Below are 24,859 nucleotides of genomic sequence, written 5' to 3'. Positions count from 1 at the left end.
GCAAAGGCTTTTAGAGGCCTTCTCATTCAATCCCTTCCTTTTGCAGATGAGAAATAAGGGAAGTGACTGATTTAAGATTTTATAGTGAGTCACAGTATGCCAGAGTTCTGGCTTGAATCCAATCCAACCTCCTGACTCCCAGCTGTATTCTTTTCACAAAACACACCTCTTCCTCTGTCACTTATTTGCTCAAAACCCTGCTGACACCTTCCTGCCTAAGAATAAAAGTTCTTCAAGACTGTCCTCTTCGAAGAATGGCCTAAAATTACATTTCTAATATGACCTTTCATTAACCTTAACATTCCCCTTGACTCTCTGTAAGCTGATTTACTCACCTCACAAACACATCTTGAGAATTCCTACCCTCCATGCTTTTCTTCATACGATAGCCTGAACATGGGATGCCCTTTCTCTTTGCCTGTCCAAAACTTAGCCATCAATGAGGCCCAGATCATTCCCATGAAGTCTTCTGTCTACTCTTTAACTGAGAGAGATTTCTACCTATTCTGAACATCTCCTATTCATAAACATAATCATAGATTGTTTCATGTACTTTAGGTTTCCATGGGTTTTCTATCTGTCTTCCTAGCATCTTCTTTGAGAGCAGAGATCATATTTCCTATATTTTTATTACTCTCCTAGTGCTCTAAATCCAGTAAAGGCTAATATTAGGAATAAGGTTAGAAGCAAAGCAAGCCATCCCAGTGCCAAATCCTAGGCACCTGAGGAGAAAGGTTGCACAACAATCTCATTACTGCATGGTAATGATCATGGACCCTTCTCCTTCTCTGCGTGTCTTCTTAAAATTCCAAATTCAAAGAGTATAAATTGTTGAAGGCTAAATGCACATGCCAATTTTCTCGATAAAATGCTCACACCAATATTTCTAGTCAGGGAGTCAAGATCACTGGGGAGCCCCTGTCTCACTACTCTTTTTTCCCCCCCGTTTGGGAGAAGAGATTCTTTTTTTTTTTTTTCTTCAATTGAAGCTTTTTATTTTCAAAACATATGCAAGGATAATTTTTCAATATTGGGCCTTGCAAAACCTTGTGTTTTCCCCCCATTCCCCTCACCCCTTCCCCTAGTAATTCAATATATGTTAAACATGGTAAAAAAATATGTAAATCAAATATAGGCATAGATATTTATATAATTATCTTGCTGCACAAGAAAAATCTGATTAAAAAGAAAGAAAAATGACAAAGAAAATAAAATTCAAGAAAACAACCACAAAAAAGTGAAAATACTATGTTGTGATACACATTTGGTTCCCACAGACCTCTCTCTGAGTGTAGATGGCTCTCTTCAGCATAAGATCATTGGAACTGGCTTAATCGTCTCACTGTTGAGAAGAGTCACATGCATCAGAATTGATCATTGTATAATCTTGCTGTTGTCCTGTACAATGATCTCCTGATTCTGCTCACTTCACTGGAAATTGAGTGGATGCCCATCAATTGGGGAATGACTGAATAAGTTACAGTATACGAATGTTACGGAATATTATTGATCTATAGAAAATGATCAGCAGGATGATTTCAGAGAGCCTGGAGAAACTTACATGAACTGATGCTGAGTGAGATGAGTAGAACCAAGAGAACACTGTACACAGCAACAAGATTATGTTTCTCTTTTGGACATAGCTCTTTTCAGCAATGAGGTGATTCAGGCCAATTCCAATAAACGTGTGATGGAGAGAGCCATGTGCATCAAGAGAGCAGTATGAGGATTGTGTGGATCACAAGTATTTTACCTTTTTTGTTGCTGTTTGCTTGCTTTTTGTTTTCTTTCTCATTTTTCCCCCTTTTTGATCTGATTTTTCTTGTGAAGCATGTTAAATGTGGAAATATGTATAGAAGAACTGTGCATGTTTAACCTCCATTGGATTACTTGCCATCTAGGGGAAGGGTAGAGAGGAAAGGAGGAAGAAAAAAATTTGGAACACAAGGTTTTGCAGGGTGAATGTTGAAAACTATCTAGGCATATGTTTTGAAAATAGAAAGCATTCAAACTAACTCTTGAGTTTTCACCTCACATAGAGCAAGCTGGCAGAGATGACAAAAGATGGAAACATTTAATGTCTCTGGAGTTTCCAAAAGATGGGCACAACAATATATTATGTGGGCAAACTGTGAATTGGTCTAACAATTCTAACAAGCAATTTGGAGTGGTGCTTACAATGGAGCCAAAATGCCTATGTCCTTTAATTCAGAAATCCGACTGCCAAGCCTATACTTTGTGGTAAAAAGGACCTGAAGGAAGTAGAGGCAGGACAGCAGAGCAGAAGGAGGTGGTATAACCCAGCTCTCCCCTCCAAATGCTTCCAAACAGACCTAGAAAACGCACAAAGAAAAATCCGACAGGGCTACCCAAGACAAAATTCCGGTGAGGGGTTTTTCCAGCACCAGGTTAGCACCAGGAGAAAGAAGCTGTAGACCTCAGAGATAAGGTCTGGACAGGAGCACATGGAAAAGCACCACAGGGTAGGAAAGGTTGTGCATTGGGGCAGGAGATGGTCCCAGACCCACAAGGGGAACATCTGCCAACTGGCATCTCTGTTGCTCATGATTTGGTTCCAGGTCCCAGATCCAGGACACACTGAGAAGGAGACTGGGGGGAAGGAGTAGGAGCAGGCCCCTAGGCAATATACCAAGAGAGGAGTAAGTGCAGGAAAAAACAGCAGTGATATGGCTTGAACCCAGGAATGGACTGGGGTCAAAGTTCAAGCTTCTAGCCCTATATGAATCCTTTCAAGGAATAATCAGGGCAGATTTCTCAGGCCAAAAGGGAGCTTGTGGTTCTTTTACTCTGAATCAGCATTTGAGATGTGCTGATTCAGCACAACTTTGCAGCTAGTTGAGAATGATGAGTTTAACAACATCATTACTGATCAGCCCCAGATCCAGGTTAGAATCCTGCAGAATTCAGACTAGGAGTCTGAATTAATACTCTGCCCAGGACCAGATCATTCTGGGAGCACTGAAAACTTACATGTTCCCAACCTGAGCTGTTCCTCATGGACTAGAGTAACATCCTATCACTTAATATTCCAAGAAAGCAACAAGATGAGGCCAAATCTTCCCTCTAGAAGTGCACAGAGCTCAGCCCTAACATCAAGTCCAAAAACAGGAAGAAGTCTGGGAGGATGAGCAATCAAAAGTAGAATTCTACCATAAAAAGTTCTTAGGGTGACAAGGATGCTCAAGACATTAACCCCGGAGAAAACAAAGTCTATAGAACATCTACAGGCAAACTCAAAAGTAAAACATACCTTGCATTCAACTAGAATTCCTGGAAGAGCTAAAAGAAGAAGCTAAAAAATAAGTTTTAAATATTTTTATAAATTAAATGGAAGGACTAGAGGAAAAAAAATTGGAAAAGAAACAAGAGCTATGGAAAAAAGAATTAGAAATGGAATCAACCTTGCCCAAGCAACAAATTTCCTGAAAATTAGAATGGACCAAATATCTTTGGCTTCATGAGACAATAATATAAAAACAAAGTTAAAAGACTGAAAAAAAATAGGAGAAATGTATGATATCTTATAATAAAAATAACAGGAAAAAAAATTTAAAATCATCAGACTTTGTGAATACTAGGACAAAAAGAGTTTAGATAATTTATTTCAAAAAATCTGCCCCAAGATCTTAGACAAGAGGGCAAAGTAAAAAAAAAAGATCCACTAGTCATTACCTGAAAGAAACTCCAAAATAAAAATTCTAAGGAAAATTACAGCCAAAATCCAAAGCTTCTAGATCCAAGAAAAATATGGAACTAAACAAAGATAATCTGTTAGCCTTTTTCTATAGGGAAATGATACATATGTCCTCTCTCACAACACTATCATCATTGGGGGTTAAAATGTAGTGATTATATTCTAATAGTCTTAGAAAAAGAATAAAAAGAGAAGGGGAAAGGAACATATACTGGGAAGGCAGGGAAAGGAAGCTTAGGGAAATTTGTCTCACAATCGGCTACGTTGATATTTATACAAGAAAGTGGGAATGACTGACGCTTGACTCTTACTCTCATCTGAAACAGAGGATGGAAGAATTCATTTTCTGTCTTTGTCTCTCACACCACATACACTCTCAAGCTATCTGAGTACAGAAATGCATTTTACTGACTAGGGGACAATGAAAAGAAGGGCAAACTAAGGAAAGAATTAATCCTAAGCAAAACAAACTAATTATCAGGGTATAAAAATATTTTTGATTTTTTTGAAGTGGAAAGCAAGAGGAATCTGTAAGGATGTCCATCAATCAGAGACCAGTTGGACAAATTCAATATATGAATGTCGCTAGAATACTATTACTATTATGCTGATGAAGGGGATAGTTTCAAAAGAACTTGGTAGACCTTCTATGAACAAATACAAGGTGACGTATGGAAAAATCTATATAATGACAATATAAAGAACTAGGAACTCTTATCAGCACCATGACCAACCACAATTCCAGAGGACCCATGATAAAACATGCATATTTTGGTTTTGGATATGAAAAACATGGAATCTGCTGTGATTAAATACATGTTTGTAACAGTTTTGATTTTCTTTAACTCTAAATTGAGGTAGAAGGATGAAAAAGTGGATTTCTGAGGATCAAAAAAATAAAATATAAGCAAAGGAAATTCTTGGTTAAAAACTACACTAACAAAAGAACTGGAAGCAAATTGATGTTCACATATTGAGAAATGACTACACAAATTGTCTGGAAGAATTGATACAAAACAAAGCAAGCAAAATCAGGAAAACAATCTAATCTTGTCTGTGTATCTATCCGTCCATCCATCTGTCCATCCATCCACCTACCACCTGAGTGTGTATATACACACATATGATAATGTTGATGGAAAGAACAAAACAAAACTGAACAGTGTAAATGTAAAGACCAAGCTTGGCCCTACAGAAGAGTAGAAAAAAGGCACTTCCTTACCCTCTTTTAAGGGAGGAAGGTGAGAGATTAGAGATAATGGAAAGTTTGTACATACTATCAGAACAGGATCACAGGACCTGGGTTCAAATTCTGCCTCCAATGCTTCCTCTATGAGCTTGGCTATGTCACTTAATCCCCTGGGATCTCTGTTTCCCACCTTGGAAAATGAGTGGTTCTCTTCCAGCTCTACAACTGTGATCCTATGATCAAGGTGCTTGTTGGTTCTGCAGAAATTCTTTTTTTCCCTCCCTCTTTTTCACAGATTTGCTTCAGGTCTCCATATTTAGGTTCTTGTGTATATGCATGCACGTGTACACACAGCATACACACTTTGTTTTTTCAAAAGTCTGTCTTTATTTCCTGGTATAAAAGTCCTCTTTCCCTCTTCTGTCTCAGATATTTTTCTTTTCTGCCATTTTGGCTTCAAAGGGGAATTCTAGGTACTTTCTTGGTCTTTTGCTGGATCTCCTTTCTGTGTAGCCTTTGAATTCCAGAGGTCTTCAGAAACAAGCCCATGGGTATGGACCTCAGCTATGACCCTCGATTGGCTCTGAAGCCGGGAAGGCTGCTGAAGAAACCTAAGTTAAGTTTGTTCAAAGGGGAAGGCTATGGTCGGTCAGTTTCTCCACCTCCCAATTCAGAAACAACAATGACCATAATGAACAATGCCTCAAAAGCATCTTCCACAGTTAAGGTCACTTCCTGATCAAGAAAAAGCAATGCAGGTTTTCACTAATCCAGGCGGTGAGTATGCTATTTTTGTTCTGATTTAACCTCTTCTCTAAATGTTGTACGTCCATGGTTAGTCAAATACTCTTACTCTCTCACACTAAAACCTTTCCCACTATCCCCTGATAAAACAAGCTGGTTCAGGAAAGCAGAAGTCAGATTATATTGTCTTTAAAAGGAATCCCAATCTAAGTTTCTTCTCTTGTAAGATACAAGGTAAGTTTTCCCACTTTCAATCTCCCACCAGTAGAATGCATTTTGCCTGTCTCATCTTTAATTGGATGGAGGCCAATACGTTCACATCTGGGGCCTTTAAACTTGACACTAAACATGATTTTGGATGGCCAAATGGCCATCCATTAACTTTCCACGTCCCATTTTCCATTACACCAATATCCTTCAACTCTAAGTTCCTTTAGTTTGGCGTTCTCATCATTGAACAGTGAATTAAAGGCTCCCCTGTATGCAGTTTAAGAGTTTGGAGTTTAAATTTTTGTCTCCTAATTTTTTTTTAATTCCTTTGCCTTCATTCTACATTTTCCTGTAGCCGCAACACATCCACAGTTCTGTCTCACCACATCAGGAATTTCTAAAGTATAGAAAGCATTCTCCTAAGAAGCCACTTACAGGCTCCTGCTAAAAGGTCTCTCCCCTGGGGGACACACTGTTGACAAATTCATAAAACTGGCGACTCACATAGGAAACCCAACCCCCACCAAAGAGAATTCTTTATTCCCGGTGGGCAGGAAATCAGGACGCCTCTTTTTTAGACTATTAACTTATGTGGGGAACAGGAAGCTAGAAGCACTGCCCCACTATCCACCTGGCCAAGGACTCCCCTGATGAACCATGGCCACGAGTCTCATAGTCCCCACCGTGTCAACAGGGAATGGGGTTTGTTTTTCTATAAACAGACAGACAAGAAAAAAAATTCAGGTTAAAATGTAATTCTTAAAGGAAGGAAAATAGAAACCAGGCAGTGGGGAACGCTTCATATTCCTAAAAGCCTTTTGTAAGTTAACACATGGTGTCTGCTTCTCTCTAGTCACCTATTTATCACTCCCCTCTTTAGAGCAGGGAAGAAAGCCCTGGCTCCTTTCCTAGGGCCGAGTTTTGTGGCTGGGAGGAGGGAGGAGGAGGAGGAGGGAGGAGGGTGCTTTAAGCATGATGCAAACCATTTGGAGCTGAGTGAGAGCACTGCCAACACAAGCTGCACTATTTAAACAAGTGAGGAAATGATCGTATATACAACATGCCAGCGAGCACACACACACACCAAAGGAAGTCGAGAGGGTTTTTTTTCATGACACAGAGTTGGATGTCAGCGGCTAAAAGGTCGATATTTTCCCTTAACACCCTTCTCAATGACTTAATCATGTTCCGTTTGCACAGAAAACTTCCCAAGAATAAAAAAGTCTGGAGAATTAAGGGGAGGGTGGGAGTGGGGGGGATGTTTGGCCTCAAGCTGACCTTGTCCGAGGTTTTCTCCACGTAGCAGGGGTCTTGGGGGGCAGCCAGCAGGGGGACGAAGCCCGAGAGCAGTCGATCCTCTTCCAGGATGAGGAGGGTGAGGTCATCGTCCGGGTCCTTGTACAACGGTACCTCCGACTGATTCACCGCTGTCAGTATGTTACAAAAATCAGCGAGTGTCGCCCACACGTCCATGGCGACCCTGTGAAAGAGGGGGAAAGAGGAATGAGGGGCTTGGAGGTGGGATGAGCTGGAGCATTCTTCGCACCCACGGCTAGGGAGGGGACTTCTGTGAGCACGGGCATTTGCCAGGAAACCTTGCGAGGCAAGCCAGGATCCCAAGCTGAGCCCCCGGCTGCCATTGAGGGGTGTTCCCATGGACTCCAGGCTAAAATCGGTGAGGGGCGTCTTAAATCCCCACCAGAGAGAAGGAATGCAGATCAGCTGTCTCCTGCAGGCCCCGTCGCCTCTGCAGACAGTGCGCCTGGGACACTCACTCAGACACTCGAGACCCGGTGCCTGAGGCAGCTCCCACAATTCCCCCGCCCGGGCCCAGCCGAGTACATGCCACACGGACACGTCACCGTGGCGCCTGGCTTGGCCCCCCCCTCCCTGAACATGGCGGGCTCAGGCAGAGAATGTAAAGAGTCACGGGAGTCCCTTCTAGTCCTGCAGTTTCTTCCCTCTTTCCAGGCCACAGAATCGTCCCACCAGAAAAGATGTCTGGGTCTCATCTTTTCCAATCAAAGGCTGTCTGAGGGGGTTGGGGGGCAGTGAGTCCGGCATCAGGAAGAGCCAGTGCAGTCTTGTGACCTTAGCCATGTCAGTGAACCTGTTTGCCTCAGTTTTTTCAACTGTAAAATGGGGCTAGCAACAGCACCTCTCTCCCATTTTTTGGGGGAGGCTCACACGAGATGACACTTATAAAAAGCACTTCGCAGTGTGCCTGGCACACCACAGGTGCTGCATCAATGTTCCTTCCTTCTCTTCCTCCTCCCTATCACTTTGTCACTCGGATCCATCCTTTCTTGGGGGATAATTATGAAATATGGCCGGCCTACTTAACTCCATAACTAAATAAGGTCTGTGAGGATTAAACTGGATGATGTACGCGGCACTTAGAACCGCATGAAACCTCATGCAATGTTAAATCTCATCACCCCCGGGGATTACTCTCATGATTGACACCAGCTAGACCCAAAGAGTTCTGCCAATCGGCCTCAGGTTCCCAGGTCTAGCTCCAGGACAACCGTGATGAGGGGAGGGGCTCCCTTCTCTCTCACCCATCCAATCCCTTGGCGATTGTGGCCTGTATTGCAGCCCAGGCGTCCTGATCTCTAGCAGGCCCCTGGAGTCAGGTGGCCCTGAGCAGAGAGTGAAGCTGACCGGCCACTTTGCCCAGCCCCACCTCGCTTCAGTCCAGTGACTTCTCCTTCTACGTCCTGGTCCTCTTCCAGAACGAAGGACAACCAACAACAATGGCCTAGACCCGCCAGAGGCCCAGCTATGGGAGACTCGGATCTCCTGGGCCAGGACCGCCCAGAGGGGTCACCGAGGAGCAGAACAGTGAGCCCCACTGCCTCTCCAACAAAGGACAATGTGAACGGCCCCAGAGGTGCGTGGCAGAGCGCAGAGAGAGGGACCGCACAAGCTGCCAACGCCGGGTTTCCCCGGGAAGCCGTGCTCACACTGACCCTGCCCCCCATCCCCAGCTCTGCTCGGTGTGGGGGCCTCCACCCTGAGCAACACCCCAAGTCTGGAGCCTCAGAGAGGGCAAGAGAAAGGGCGTGCAGAGGACACGCTGCGAGCCTCCACCACAGCGGGCAGGACCCGAGAAGGGGGAGACCACAGAGGGTGGGCGTGGAATATCCCGAGTGGCTCCAGGTGGACAGGACCAATGCTAGTTTATTTACTGGAATCACTGTCCTAGGGAAATGCAGTGAAATGAAACATCTTGTTTTCAAGAGCGCCCTGGGAGCCAGGGCGGACACAGCCCCATCCATCACCCAACGGCCCCCGCTCTCCCCTCCCGGCCCGCAGAGGTAAGCGGCCTCCAGACTGTGCCGGGGCAGAAGCGCACACGGGGAAAGAGGCTCGGGGAGAAGCCCCGCGCTCGCGAAGGTTTCTCTCTGCAGACACCGAGCACCAGACTCATTCACAAAGCTCCATCTTTTGGCTCAGCTGGGTTGGGCTGTCAGAAATGTTTAAATATGGAAAAAAATAAACAGTTGCAACACGTTTCTGTGCAGAGATCTGTCCGAGCTCCTTTGTGATGTAATGGGAAACACGGCGTTTGGGCTACCAGCTGTAGAATAAACAGAGCTGTGAGGGTTAAAAGGAACTGAACTTTCCACGACCCCTATCTGCAGAGAAGAAAATAATAAGAGGAATGATGCACTGCCCACAGCTCTGATAGTTTATCCTCTGGTCCTGGCTGCAGAGACAAGCACCGGATGTGATAGGGCTGATCGGGGCCGCCTCGGAGCTCAGCATTGCCCAGGGGAGCCCCTCCACTCCCTGCCCCCAGTACCCCACCGAGCACTCGAGCCCACTACCCAAACCAGCAGCACAACCCCGGGGGCCGCAGTCAGAGCAGGAAAGACAAGAGGGAAGAAAGGAGGTGAAAAGTCTCCTCGCTGAACTCCAGGCCTCGGGGCTGCGCTGGGTGTGTACGGGCCCACGGGGAGATGGACGCGGGGCATGAGGCGTCAGCCCCAGCCAGGAGGAGGCAACCGAGAACCAGCGCCGGGAGCTGGCCTGGTGGGAGGCCCGCATTCCCCTCTCATGCTCTAAGCCCCACCATCTTAGACCCAAGACGCAGAAATCTGCGGTACCATCTGCTTCTCATTACCATGTTCTCCTGCCCGGGGCTCAGATAAACCAAAACGGACTCCTCCCAGGGATTACTGGCCCCCGCCTGGGACCCGTGCCCATGCCTTTCACCCATTACCGCCCACCCCGTGCCAGAACCTTCAAGCTCCCTCCTGGGACGGGGTGGACAGAGCTTGCCCACCAATGTCCTGGTGAGACGAGCCCAACCTGGAGCCCAAGGTCTGCCAAGGCAAGAAGGCCTTTCCCTACAGGGAGGGCAGGGGCTGGGCCCTCCAAGGGCACCTGCGTCTGGCGCCCCTTTCTCTCAGCCAACACTAATGAGACGACCCGGCGGTCTCCCTGCTTCTCTGTTCTCCCCACTGTCCACAGGGCTCCCACACCAGGGGCTCGCCATGTCCCCCTTGCCACAGGATAGAAGCAGAGTGACTACGTCCTTCAGGACCTAGTGCCGGCCTCTTGTCTCGGGCTCCTCTTCTCATATCTTTTGTCCCGTCTGATCTGGGCCACCCTGACGTAAGGCCCCCCCATGCTCCAGGTTGGGCATCCAATCCCTCCTTGCTAACTGTCAGACCCTCTGCCTTCCCCCAGAATTCTGCCCTGAGGCCCTCTCCTGAACCTCTAGAGGTGACTCGGTGCCCACTTCATGGCTCCCCATTTTCTCTCTGCATGTTGCTTCTCCAACATCACCCCCCACACCTAAAGTCCTACTGCTGTTTGCCTCCCCAGAGCAACAAGCCAACATCAGGTGGGTGCTGAGTGAATACTTGTGTATTCCCCAAATGAATTCCCCAGCTCAGATCCTCACCCTAGTTTCACTGGGGCCACTGGGGCCAATCTGCTGGCCAGTAGCACTTGGTTGGTTGGTTGGTAGGGAGTGGATGTGAAAATGGGGAAAGAAGTATTTTGAAGAGAAAGATGAGATAATCTCCAGGAATATTCAAGTTTAAGATGGACCCTGGGGCCCAGATCCTACCACCTCATCTCTCCTTAGTTCTGTTTTGGGAATGGGGCACTCATTTCTTTATAAAGCAGCTTTTCCCTACATGACATTTCCAAAGTAGCTCCTAAGTCTCCAGGGCTTAAAAATAGTATCTGAAAAGTTCTGGGTGACACCTTCTGGACTCTGGAAATCACTTATTCTCTCAGAGGCCCTCTTGATTTTCTCAACTAACTCCAGTTCCAACAGACTCCTTTAGGATAGCAATGGGCTGCAAGAAGTCCCTCTGTTTTTGCTCTGGTCCCAAGGGAAATCCCTAAGGAGATCTTAGGAGATCTCTCTTGACATCTCCAGTTGAAGGCTAGTAGCTAATACACAAAAAGAAGCCACTCCATACAAATTATTCAGGTAGCCAGGATAACCCATGGGCAGCTATCTCAATAAGAAGAGAATTCCCACCAAACTACCCATTTCTGTACCTCTTCTGTAGTTCTGACCAACAGTCTTAAGACTGAGAAACTACACAAAAGAATGAGGGACTTCAGTACCGAGAGAGATGAAGTAACAGACATGGGAAGAAGGGCCTCTGGAGTATTTCTCTAAAGGGGATTTGTCCTCCTATAGACTGGGCTTAACTTCCTGGCCAACTTCTAGACTACATTATTCCCCTGACAGTCTATGAACATCAGCATAGGGCCTTGCAGAAAGTAGGTACTCCAGTAATGTCCAGTAAATTAAACTAGGCACTGGGGCAGGAAAATGGAGATATCTAAGAACCAGATGAGTTCATGAAATTTGTTTCTGGCAGGATCATCTTATTTTAAAAGGGTTATTGGACTAGGCAGATGAATCTGGAAGGAGGTTTTTGGTGGAGTGTTCCCGGGGTCTGCCCTTTGCCTTGCTGTGTTTAACTTTTAGTTAGATGAAGAGACAGATGAGATCCTTCTGAAATTTGTAGGTGAGAGAATCAAGATCCAAAAAAGAACCTAACACTGAAAAGATGGACTGAATCTGAGAACATAGAATTGAACAGGAAAAAAAGGGGGAAAAAAGCAAACTGTGCTTGGACTCAGGAACATTTTGTGTCAAAAAACCCTGAAAATCTTAGGGGCCCAAATACAAAGCTCAATATAAATCACATGGTAGCCAAAAAGAGTGAATGTGAAAGTAGGTTGCATTGCATCGCTGTGAAGAGAAGCTTGTCCTGGCCCTACCACACTGAAATAGAGAACTCACTTCTGGGTATTAAGACTGTAGAAAAGATGACCAACTTGAGGGCACTCGGAGGAGGGAGGTCAAGATGGTGGAATGGTCAAACCACGCCATCGGAAGGAAACAGTGACATTTGGCTCAGAGAAGAAAAAGGCTTTAGGGGCAACAGGACAAGTGCCTTCAGGTGGAGACAGGACCTGATGTGCTGCCTCACACCAGGAAGAAGTGGCATGGTAGGCATAAGCTTCAGGGGCAGATTTCAGCTGAACCTCCTCTCCTCCAGCACCTTCTAAATGGGAGCAGAATTCCCTGTGCAGATCAGGGGCTTCAGAGCAGGCATCCCATCCCCCATCTCTAAACCCAGTCCTTGACATGGCTATTCACTCTGGTCCAGGATTCCAAGAGCAGTCCAGCAGCCCACCCGTGGGGCACACAGGACAGAGCAAGAAAGTGGGCTCCTCCACGGAGCCAGAACACTAGGCCCCAGCTTGGGAGGGAGAGGCCGAGGGCTGGGAGCTGTAAGCATACACGTAGAACCAGGGCTTGATCACCTCCCCACAGACACACATTCATTTACTCCACCAGGACAGGAAAAAAATAAGAGTTAATTTACTTTTTATTGCCTCAGAATTCCAGGGTTTAATGTAGCTGTCAGTTTGAGTGCAGAGCAGCTGCCGGCCGATACAATGCAGCCCAGCCCAGCCCAGGTGATTGGGGAAACACATTTCACACAAATGGACCAACATATAGTCTTGGCTTGTTGTTTGGGGGATATTGACTCAGGGACCAGATTAACCCTTTGGGCCGGGGTGAGTTCTACAAACAGTAATCAGAAAAGCAGCTTTAGTCAGAGGCACTGAGAGGCCGTGGACTCTGGGGGACTTTTATGTGGGGGGGATGGCGTTTCTAAACTAAGTTATCTTGTACAAAATGCTTTGTGAGAACAAGGTAGGAGGCGTCAGCTAATAACAATCCCTCCTTGCCCGGAACAGGGAGAGAAAGTTCGGCAGTTTTGTAGGTGAGAGGTCAGGCAGGACCTAGCTCCAAGCCCCACGAGGGACAGGGCATTCCACCGGGGAAGGGAATACCTCAAGGAGTCTCGGCCCCGCGGGGACTCGGTCCGCTCTGGAAAGCCCAAGGTAGCGAGCTCTGAGCACTCTCACACGCCACCATTTTGACTGGTGATTAATATCAAGCACAATGACCCCATGTTACAAGCCTGCAGGGGCCTGTGGAGGTGGCCATTTCCTGTGTAATACCAGCTTGTTTAAACACTAACATTCAAACTCCACAGCTGCAGAACAAACCCGGAAAGAGCTGAGTGAGAAGAAGCCCTGCATTGTGTTCAGAGCCATAGAAGATCAGAGAAGTAATACAGATGGGAAACGAGTTGGGTCTTTTGGTTCCTGGGGTGAGGAGAGCTGGAAATATGGCTGAGCCAGCACAGGACCCAGGCAGACAGAAGCCTGGAGAGGGGGGGAAACCCTCCTGGCTAAAGACCTGGAAGAGAGAGGCACCAGGCCCGAGGCACGGGAAAGACTGAGATCCCTGTACCTGAACCCTCCACAGGCCACTAAACCTCGGGCTGCAGAAGGAGCCCCAGGAGGTGAGCAGGGGCAGCAAGGGCAGAGCGAAGCAGAGAGGCTAAGAAAGGAACTTCTGAATAGATTCCTTGCCGGCTCCTGGTCGTAAGTGAGCAGAAGCCTCCTTGCACTTGCCTGAGCTGGCATGTCACCTAGGTGCCACAGGGATGTGAAAAGGAAACACCCTGACTTAAGTTAAAGAGACGGGGCAGACAGCCTAACGTCCATCTGGGCCAAGAGTAGTTTTCTTTCTTTTTTTTTTTTTTTAAATGGCAAGAAATGAGTGGTCTATTTCAATTTATAAAAACATATCAATTTTGGACTTGATAAGGACCCTGTCAAATTGCCACCCCCACCCCAAGTGTTCACCAGCCAAACAGTGCTGCTCTAAAAATAGAGCTTCTACCAGCCCTCGGCAGGGCAGGGGCTGAGGAGCTCCCAGGCCCTGGGCCCAATCACAAGCCCCCAGAGCTCCTTTCTGAGACCCTATCAAGGGCCCTCAAACTTTTTAAATAGGGGCCAGTTCACTGTCCCTCAGACTGTTGGAGGGCCGGACTACAGTAAAAACAAAAACTTTGTTTTGTGGGCCTTTAAATAAAGAAACTTCCTAGCCCTGGGTGAGGGGGATAAACATCCTCAGCTGCCGCATCTGGCCCTCGGCCGTAGTTTGAGGACCCCTGCCCTAAATCTACAGGTGAGGGAGTCCTGGGCTCTGGCTTCCTTGAATCACAATCTCTTCAGTATCTGTCACATCCCTCTAGTGTGTTAAACCCATCAGGGCTGAACATTTGGAAAAAAGCCGTCCCTCCTGGGACCCCAACTTCTCAAATACAGGAACCAAGCCTGTGGCCATCCCCACCCCAGGGGCTCGTCTCCTGATTCTTACCTCTCCCAGCTCTCAGTGATTGGAATCACTGACACATCTTTGTGATTAAGAACATGTTGGACCCAAATAACATGACCTTAGAGCTGGGAAGTCCTTCCCCTGAGGTCAGATTCAAGACAGAGGCCAATGCCCCCTCCCCTCCCAAGAAGTTCTGGGGGAGAATTGGGGGAATGGGGGGGTTTCCTTCCATGTCTCCTTACTTAACATACTGAGGAAGAGGAACCCCCGGTGCCAGGCTGCTCTACTGACGCCCCAATGTGGAGCCAAGGAGACTGGGTGGGGAGCCAGGGCAGCCCAGGGGCTTCCCACAGTCACCAAGACTTCCTTGAGGAAGTGCTGATGGGTGGTTACTTGATGACCTCCCCAATGCCTTCTCAGGCCATCGCATCCTCGCTGGGTGCTCTCTTAGGTAGGGACTGCCCTGGGATGTGTGCACATGTGTGTCCGTGTGCACTCTGACACGGGGGTGTGCGATGTGTACCTCAGCTTGTAAGCGGGCACACCCCACGTGACTTATCTTCCTTGTCCTCCACTAGGTCCCAGGAAGTCAATGTTCCAAGGCATTTCCTAGGAGCAAGGGCTCCCCCCGAAATCTCCCTCCTTCCCCTCCTCTCTCTACTCTGGCCCAGCATGACAGTCTCCCAGCTACTGGCCTCCTCATACACCTTCTCCCAGAATGCTTTGCAACTTTATCTGCAAGCCATGGAAAAGCAGCAAGGCCAGGAATTTTGATTTTTTTTTTTAAATTTAAGGGGACTCGAATCCAACAGTGTGATAAATGTATCTGAGTTACAATTAGGAAGATATATAGCATCAGAATGCGAAGGTCTGGGCAGCCTGGTGAAACGCGGGCTCTCCAGAGCCCCAGCTATGTTTCCCATTATGTAACCCTGGTCATGGGCAGACAGCCAGACTCCAAATGAAAAAGAGACTCTGGCTTGGCACCGGTTCTATTTTCCTATCCTCATTCGGGGTCAGCGCAGTGTCATACAGCTGCAGAGAAAGCTCTGGGGATTAAACCTGGGAAAGACTCCAAGACCAGGACCTGGGTTCAAGTACCAGCTGAAAGCAATAAACCAACTGCCACAGCTGGGCTGAGTTTGGACGTTCTCAAAGTCCCCTGACTCTTTCACTTACTGAGAACCAGAGATCAAGATGAAGAGGGTCTGGCCGCCCTCAAGGCCACAGGGGGAGGTGAGCTGTCCCCCTGCTCTAACTTCTTCGGAGGTTCTGGGATGGAACGGGTCCCCCTGCCTGGGATCTTGGAAGCCTTTAACTCTGCTCTGCCATTACTCAGGGCTGCCTCTCACAACTTTCCATTTGCTCACTTGGCAGAGGGGGGGTGCCAGCCTTTTCTTCCTACCAGAAGACCTGGCAGGGAGGGCCAGAGGAAGGAGCGTGTGGGGGCGCTGCTCTGAAATAGCTGACGGCCTTCATACTGAAGAACAAAGTTTCCCATGGGCTGCAATCATTCTGCACAAAGAAGTACCGAGAGACCCGGATTTTCAAGTCTTTGTAAGATCATGCTGCCAACAACTAAAAGGATTCAGTACCTCTGGGAGGGCAAGTGAGAAGGAGGCATGGCAGCTGAATGGGAACCTCCTAAGGTTCTACTTACTGACCCCCAAAAGTAGCCAGATTTCACTTGGGCCTCTCAGTAGGTAAGGGCATGATCCGGCTAGAGTTCTCTTACCCTGGACTAGCAGGCACGGCCCGATGGGAATATGAAGTGGTTGAAGAGGAACCCAAAGAGATGAATGGAATCAAGTATGCAATTTCTCCGAAAGTAAAAACAAAAATTGAGGTTGTGTTTTAGTCATTTTTGATGCCTTTTGAAGATGAGACAGCAAGACCCAAATACAGAAAGAAAGGGAAAAAACGGGATTCAGTGAAGGACAAGATCTATCATTGAAGGATGCTTGAGGAAATACACAATCAGGAGGTACAAGAAGCCATAATTCAGAACATCTCGGGATGGGAGGAAGGAGGTATGTCCCAAAAGAAAATAATTAAAAGTGTGTAAAAGAAAGATGAGAGAGAGTCATTTCCTGTTCCTATAATGCCAACGTAGTTGAAAATTAGGGAGTCAAGACTTCAGTCTAGCTGCCTAAAGAGATATTTGGCTGATAGAACTCCTGAAACTCAGGAGAAGGGTACACTGCAGCCAGGTTTGCTGGGTAGAAGGGGTAACTGAAACCTTTAGCATCCTTTCCTGTTTTTGAGCTGCTCAGTCCTTGCTTGGGCAGGGATGGGCCAGAACTTGGGATGGGGACAAGCCAAGTAGGATGACTGGAACATCCGACCTGGGGCCATTCTGTGGGCTACTCTTGCCTGCCTCAGACTAACTCAGATAAGGCAGCTTAGTGGCCTTCTCAAGAGGCGCCGGGACAGCAGAGCTATCCCTTCACCCTGCTCTGGCACCCCTGAGCCTCTGCCAGCTGGACTTACTAACAGGAAAGAGGCAAAACGATGTTTTAAGTGCAAAGAGGGACTAGAGTTTCCCATAACCCAGTGACCTCTCCCGAGCCTGGTCTGCCCACAGGAGAGAGATGGGATGCCCAGGGTTACAGGGGCTCGTCTCTTGGGCAACAGGGGTCCAAGCAGCTGCCTGATCGGATCTGCTCTCCCAGTGCGGGAAAGAGGGCTGGGCAGACTCAGCCAGAGAGCCGAGCCCCGCCCCACCTCACGTCTCGGCGGCCCAGGAAGCCGGCAGGGCCGGGGATGGCTATGGCCGGGACCACGTGCCTGGCTGCAGTTTGAGCCATTGCCCAAAGATGGGCAGCAGCTCACACAAGCCGGCAGTGGGCCACGGACTGCAGCATCCAAACAGAAAACAGACTCTGCACCCCAAGCCAATGAGGCCCAGCACTTCCTGTGTGAGCTTTCCATTTCCTCAGCCAAACAAAAGCCAACTGGAGGGAGGGACGAGGAAGGCAGTAAAAGGGGGGAAACGGCCTGACAGCCCCCGGGCCTGGGAGACGGGGATGTGGATGTGCGGCCTGTGCCTGGGGGAACAGTACTTATAGGCCTGACCTCCTGGCAGCCCAGGAGAGGCTACAGGCCCCAGAGGGGAGGGACGGAGAACAGCGCATGCTCCGCATCCGCTTCAGACACTTGGAGATCTTGGCCCTTCCTCCTCCTTTTCTTTCCAAAACTGAGCAAATTGCCTAGTCCGCATTATAGATTAACGGCCTGAAGAGTCTGAGACAAAAACCATTAACCCTTTGGGGAACGCCTCTGGGACACGAGCTGCTCCCCAGCCAGGAGACCTGTCAGTCTCTTTGTTGCAGGCCCAGCCGCCCCGCTCAAGACCGAGCCCTGGCTCGCTGAGTCTGAGCCTGGAACGCATTCTGGCCGCCTGCGGGGAACTTGCAGGAGGGATGCGAGAGCTGCTCATGGCTGTGGCCACCACCCACACAGACATGGAACTGGGGGGGAGAAGCCCACTCTTGCAGCTATGCAGGGTAGGAGGGGGCACAGCTCAAGTGAGGGGCAGGGTTCACGGGGACTTTTCAGGCCAGGAATTCCATGCAGACAGATCAAGCTCTACGGGGCAGGAATGTCTAGTGGAGACTCTCTTGATGTGGGTCCCTTCACAAGCCTGTGAGAAAGTGGCCAACCCCAGAGCTCCAGCCAGAAACCAAGAGGCCAGCAGAATGGCCCCCAGCAGCAGCCTGAAGTCTCTATGTGGCCCGCCGAGGAGACGGCAGATAATCTGTCACCCTAGAAAGGGGCCCAGGCAGCCGTCTAGTGGGCTCCAGAAGCGTGGCCAAAAAGCCAAGGGACGTCACCAACAGAGCACAGCTCGGAAGGGAAAGTGAGTCAAGCTTCTGGGGAATAAAGGAAAGCAGAGTGGGAAGCGCACTGAGGCAGAAACACAACCATTAACATAGAAAAACAAAGAGGGCATGAAGGGAAAGGCAAGACTGGCTCCAAATGAGAGAGCAGGGAAATGGGACAAGGGGCAGCACTGCTAGGGGAGGGGGCAGATGTACTCACTGTGTGGGCAGATCAAGGGATGTGGGTGGAGGGTTCCAGGTATCCGGATAACCAAGCATCCAGTCTGACCAAACTTTCACGCTGGGCAGTAGCTCCTTCAGGTCTGGGAGGAAGGCTGACACCTTGATATCGTCCTGGTCTGCCTCATCCTCATGGGAGGACGGGTGAGCTGCAGAGGCAAAGGGTGAGAGCTTGGCCTATGTTGCTGTGGCCCCAGGTGGGGCTTGGGGCGATGGGACGGCAGCAAGTTCTTAGGGGAGGTAGACCAAGTCCACAGGGCAGCTGGGCCCGCAGGCGATGGAAAACCACCAGCACCTAAGAGGATTCTGAAAAGCAGGACAGAGAGAGAAACCAGTGCACCAGGCGCCCCCCGCCCCCCATTGCTGAGAGCTCTCCCTGCCTCCTTTGTGACTGAGGATAGTTTCTGACCCCAAATGTCTGCTCCCTTCTGGAGGGAGGTACGAACTGGTGGCATTTGGGAAGCTGACCTGGAGGGATCCTACTTACCAACCTGATCCAGAATGGAAGTAAATCAGTTACCTCCAGTCATCCTTTAAATACTCCTGCAGCAGACCAGTAAGGTCTAGCATGGTCCTAGGTTCAACTTAAAAGCAAGTGGCACTTTCCCTCTCCCCAGAGACAGATCTATCTGTAGCCTTGCCCAGTCAATCCCAAGACTCCTGGGCCAAGGGCACTTAGAGCACTACAAGGTGCTGAACAAGAAGTGAAAGCCTGAGAGGTTACTTTCAATACCTAAAGTGAATAAACGAACATATGGAAATCAATATCAGCTGTGGGCAAAAAGGGACCATATTTCAGCATTCAAAGAATTCTAGGTTACCTGCTTAATATCCCATAGGTAAAGCCCAAATCCTAACTCCTAAAGGGCTGAGAAAGGAAAGAGACAGTACCTTTAAGAAAGGGGATCTGTAGAGGAGGTTAAAAAAAAATGAAAATGACAGGGTGAAGATATGAGATAGTTGGAGGAATCTGTAAGGAGGAAGTTAACACTAAGACTAAAGGGAAGGAGGCTCCTTGGGCTTGTCGGGACAAGGGCTTGGCCAACCAGAAATCCCACCGGTTAGGGGCCCCCCATCTGCATACCTTTAGCAGATTCCTTTAGCAAGTAGGTGCAGCGCCGCACCAGCAGGGAGAACATAGCCAGCCCCAGAGCCGTGGCTTGTTCCTGGATCACGGAGCGACATTCCTCCGAGAAGCAATCTAAGGAAAGACAAATGGCTCACCATCAGTGTCTTGGGTCCTGCCACTCAAAGTACCCCCCCTCCCTTGACAAGGGCCAATCAGGCTGTGCCCACTTCACTGGCTCAAGAAGGAGATGAAAGAATAGAGATCTGGGGACTGTAAATCCTCACTCAGCTGCTTGGGCTGGGCCTGGGCCTGCAGGATCCCCAGGCTGGCTCCTCCACTGAGAAGCCAGAGCAACAAGTAATCAAGGAGCTTCTCACAATAACTTGGGTTTTTAAAATTTCTTATAACACCAAACATACAAAGCTGGTTTCTGATTAGAGTCCCTCTTCTCTTTTCCAAACCTCAATTCTAACAACAGATCAGTGAAAGAAGGCAGGCCTGTCTGACCACTCATTATTTTGTTGGGAGTGAAGGAGTTATGGTAAATTTGACCCTCAAACACTTACAATATTTTCACTCCTATTCCAACTCCATTAGATCCCTCTGTGTCCCTGAGGAAGAGGGATTAATGAAAAGAGTTCTCAATTTTCTTATTCAGGAAGGGGCCACACAGCACTTAGAGAATGAGCCTGGGGGCCAGACCTGTAACCTGGCAGCAGCTGACCCAACTCTTATCTGCTATGGGAGAGAATCTCTAAAATCTCCCAAGTATTCAAAGGAAAATTAGCTGCAGATTCAAACTCCATGCCTGCTGGCATTTCAACCTAAACGGCCAAGGGGAGACATCTTTCTCTGCTCATCAGTCACCCAACAGCTCATAGATGGAGCTTAATTGAAGCAGTTATTCAAAGAGAGAGCATACAGCCAAGGCAATCCCTCTGAAGGCCCTCCTCTCTCCTCCCTATGGAAACAGATTTGATCAGAGCATCGCTAGCCAACCCCAAACCACTTCTGAGGGCTTTGGTAGTGTCAAGCAGCAGGCTGTAGAAGAGGTAAAGGGAAGGAGCTTCCTGAGATTCACTGATGGAGTTTTCTAGTGCTCTTTCTCAGGAGTTGGGTGACACTCTCTGGAGAAAGGGAACGGTTCTGTTAACTAGGATTCCTGGGAAAGGTATAACTCCTGCTAGACCCTCAATAGAATAAGCTTTGGGACCTCAGCTGCACACCACTAAGCCTGAGTAGACATCAGCAATTTCCTCCACCCAATTTGGGCTTCCATCTCCATCATTAACCTAGCCTAGAAGACAGTGACCATCTGGATTCCAGACTTGGGAAACAGGAAGAGATACAAAGATAGCCTAAGCAACAGAGCAAGGTAATGATGATAGAGCCCCTGCTGAGGGCAGTGGTCTTCATTTCAGCAAAGAAGGAAGCATAGAGCTCTGCTTAGCTAATGACCAACAGTCAGTTTTTCTTTTTTCTTTTTCTTTTAAATTTATTTTATTAAAAAAAAAAACAGAATAAGAAAAAAGGAAAACAGGAAAAGAATACAAAACAAAACAAAAGGGAACATTGTGATGTGCCCAGCAGAACATCAGAGGATTCAAAATTACAACAAATGAGCAGATCAAAAAAGTATATGAATACATATGAAAAATACATGTATTCTATATATATATATTCTCTATATATACATATATATTCTATGTATATGTAGAAGAAATGATATTCATGAGTATGCATCTTTTCTTTATTTTCTACAAGAAAGTATTCAACAATTTATAAATTTGCTCTTTTGTTCTCTGCTGTGCATCTTTTTTACTTTATTCTTTTCCCCCTTTTCATTCCCCATTTCCACTATTCCCAAGCAGGGTATAATTAAAAAGAACATATTTATGTACACATTTGTAGACACACATACACACACACACACCCCTTTCCTATCCCTGATCACTCTTTGTTTTAATTTTGCTCCTAACTTGTCTTGCTATTACTTAACCTCCTCCCCCCATCCATGGATCCCTCCCTTCCCTCACCCTTTGCTTCCTGGTCTGCCCATCCCTGCTCCCCTTATTTCTTTACAGATTTTGGAGGTGTTATATCTTTCACAGTATATAAATGTAGTATTGCCAAATTAACCCATTCCCAATGTGAGTAGGTTTTCAGAACTATGAGCCCTTCTTTCCCCTTTAATGCCGCTATACTATTCTTCTACACCTATTTGTATGACACAATTACTATTTTTTACCTTAACTCTGCTCCAATCTTTCTTTTGAGCTGTCCTACTGTTGATGTCAACCTTAAACATATGCTATACATTTCCCATGTTAAAAAAATATAAACAATTTGTCCATGTTGAGTTCCTTGAAATTGATCTTTGATATTGGTTCTTATATATTAAATTTTCTATCAAGTTTGGGCTTGGTTGATAGATAGTCCTGAAAATCTACAAGTTCGTTGAATGTCCATTTTTTCTCATTCAATACCATAAGATAATTTTGATGGATAAGATATTTTTGGCCACAGGCCCAGTTCTTTTGATTGTCAGTAGATATAATTCTAGGACTTGTGGTCTTTTAATCAGCTGCTGATAAGTCCTGTACAATTCTAATTGTAGTTCCAGTGTATCTAAATTTTTTTTTCTTGTTTCTTGCAAAATTTTCTCTTTGATCTGGGGGTTTTGAAATTTGGCAATAACATTCCTATGTGTTTTCTACAAAGGATTTTGTTGAGGTGGTGATCAGTGGATTTTTTTTTTTTTTTTTCCTATTTCTACTTCTCTCACTTCAGGACAATTTTCTTAGATTATTTCTTGCCTTATTTTGTCAAGGTTTTTTTTTTTTTTTTTGGTCATAGTTTTCAGGTAGTCCAATTATTCTTTTATTTTCTCTTCTTGAGCTGTTCTTCAGATCTGTAATTTTTCTTATATTTCACATTCTGCTCTATTTTTTCAATCTTTAGAATCTGTCTTGTTACTACTTGATTTCTCATAGCTTCCCCTTGCCCAATTCTAATTTTCAGAAAATTCAGAATTTTCCATCTTTGAGACTATGTATCTCTTTTTCTAGCTGGTTAACTCTTTTTTTTTTTTTTCATAATAATCTTGTTTTTCTTGGATAAGCTCGTTTGTTTCAGTTTTTAGTATTTCCTCAGTGTTTCTCATTTGATTTTTAAATTCTTTTTTGAGTTTTCTCTAAGAATTCTCTCTGGACAGGGAATCATTTCACATTACTCTTTGGTGTAGAAGACACTTTTTTTTTTTTTTACTTCAGAGTCCTCCTCTGAAGTAGATGTCTACCCTGTTCTCATAGAAAGCTTCTATAGTGGAGTTCTTTCTTCTTTGCCAGTTTTTTTTTTTTTTTTAATAAAAAGTATTAGTGTAAGCACCTCTAATCCTAGAGTGGGGGAGATGGTGCCTTTGGCTCTCCCCTCAGACCAGGAACCCCAAATCAAGAACTCCCCTATCCAGCCAGTAGCGTTCCTGCCACCCTGACTCTGTGCTCCCAGTGTGCTGGTTCCTTCTTGCCCAGGACCTGTGCTCTGGGGCTAGGACTCCTACTCCATGAGGCTCTAGCCATACCCAGCTAGTCCAAGGGGTCCCCACTTGGTTTTTCTGCTGAGTTAACTTGGAGGGGTTTGCAATTCACACAGGTTAATACCAGGCCCTGAATCTTTTAGATCTTTTCTTTTTTATCAGGAGGACCCTTGTTCTTGATTTTTCACCAGTCTATGTTCGCCTAAGGCACAAATTTGTTCTATTTGTGGGGGAAATCTGGAGAGCCTTAAATTTACCAACTTACTCTGCCATCTTCCCAGAATCCTCCCAACAGTAAGGTTTTTAATGTAGGCATAGCTCTCCTGAGGTCACAGCTAAGATATAACCATTCATTGCAGCTACCCAAATATTCCAAGTCAGAGAATACAGCCCTTTTAGCCATATAGGTGCAGCAACTGGGAGCTGACTGATAAAAGGATTCACCCCTGAGGCTGTGAGGAAGTGAAAGGAATTCCTAATACTTCATTCTTTTTTCTCCCATTTCTCTCTTTATAAAACCTATTGCCTAAGACCTCCAAGAATAACTACAATCGAAACTCATGGTGGGCATGCTTATAGGAGTCCTAAGTGAGCAAATCCAAAATGACAGCTATCTGAAGTATTGGGGACATCCTGGACCCCTTTTCTTGCTTTTGAGGATCAGGGATTCTGGTAAAAATTCCCAAATTAAGGAAAATGCAGAGGCTCATCTGGGAATTCCTAGTTTCCATTTCTCCCAAATTTTGGAAAGCCAGAAAGTGCTGGGTCTTACACTGTGGTCCTTGTGAACTCTTTAGCTTCATAATAGAATCACATTCATTTGGCTGCACTGGATTTCTTTTCCTCCTCCAATAGACCAGCCTTCCTGATGTTTCTGCTGGTTTGAATAGCTATCTATGGAGAAGGAATGGCAGCATTCCTCTGTTATACCTTAGCACCTAAAAATCTGCCCCTGGAGACAGCCCTTGTTTCCTTATGCCCCCAGGGTCTGCCCAATTCAAATAGGAGGTGGAAGGTAGGCAGCAAGAAAGTTCTCAATGTGTGCTCCACTTGTCCCTAGCAGAACCCCAATGCTCTGCTGGTGGGGGTTCTCCCACCTAGCCACTGTGCACAGAGACAGAAGGCTGCTGCATCCAATCATTTTGGTTCTCTCTGACTCTCTGGGACCCCACTGGGGGCATTATTCTTGACAAAGATATGGGCGTGGTTGGCCACTTCCTCCTACACTTCACTTTACAGATCAAAGAACTGAGGCAAACAGGATGAAGTGCCTGCCCAGGGTCACCCAGCTAAGTGTCTGAGGCGGGATTTGAACTCAGCAGACTCGGTGCTCTGTGCACTGTGATGCCCCCAGCTGCTCCAACAGACACACATTACTGACATCCAAAGACAACTGGGGAGGAGGAGGGTGCGGAGCCCGCTTCGGTCCTCCGCCCTTTCCTGTGGGTTGCCACATTTGGCCGAGGACTGCCAGCCGGGCAGCCGGCCTTCCTCAGGCAGGCCCTGAGGCCTGAAGGACAGATAGAGACTGGCCAGAACCAGCTCTCCCCAGGAAGGCAGGTGATGTTCAGACTGGCTGGGCAGGTGGTACCCAGTGTGAGGGGATGTAAAAAGGAGGAAGGCGCCTGGGCTGCAGGGAGTGGCTAAAGC

The 24,859-nt window shown here is 47.0% G+C and overlaps 2 protein-coding genes across 3 annotated transcripts in view; both read right to left on the bottom strand.

Annotated features, from left to right (window-relative positions):
• Nucleotides 1–24,859, bottom strand: part of TSR1 (TSR1 ribosome maturation factor) — a 217,732-nt gene that overhangs the window by 88,023 nt on the left and 104,850 nt on the right. The gene's annotated exons all lie outside the window — the stretch shown is intronic.
• The window catches only part of SMG6 (SMG6 nonsense mediated mRNA decay factor), a 179,804-nt gene that overhangs the window by 70,397 nt on the left and 84,548 nt on the right, over nucleotides 1–24,859 (bottom strand). For both annotated transcript variants that reach the window (XM_051992149.1, XM_051992148.1), the window contains exons 11-13: nucleotides 19,690–19,806; nucleotides 18,586–18,754; nucleotides 7,137–7,338 (exon numbers count right to left, since the gene is read on the bottom strand). In XM_051992149.1, the coding sequence (XP_051848109.1) occupies nucleotides 7,137–7,338; nucleotides 18,586–18,754; nucleotides 19,690–19,806 (488 nt within the window). The remainder of the gene's footprint in view (nucleotides 1–7,136; nucleotides 7,339–18,585; nucleotides 18,755–19,689; nucleotides 19,807–24,859) is intronic.

The sequence above is a fragment of the Antechinus flavipes genome, chromosome 4 (genome assembly GCF_016432865.1).
Source record: "Antechinus flavipes isolate AdamAnt ecotype Samford, QLD, Australia chromosome 4, AdamAnt_v2, whole genome shotgun sequence".
Lineage (NCBI taxonomy): Eukaryota > Metazoa > Chordata > Mammalia > Dasyuromorphia > Dasyuridae > Antechinus > Antechinus flavipes.
The sequence above is the reverse complement of the archived record's forward strand: the minus strand, read 5'-3'. Positions and strand labels throughout refer to the sequence as shown.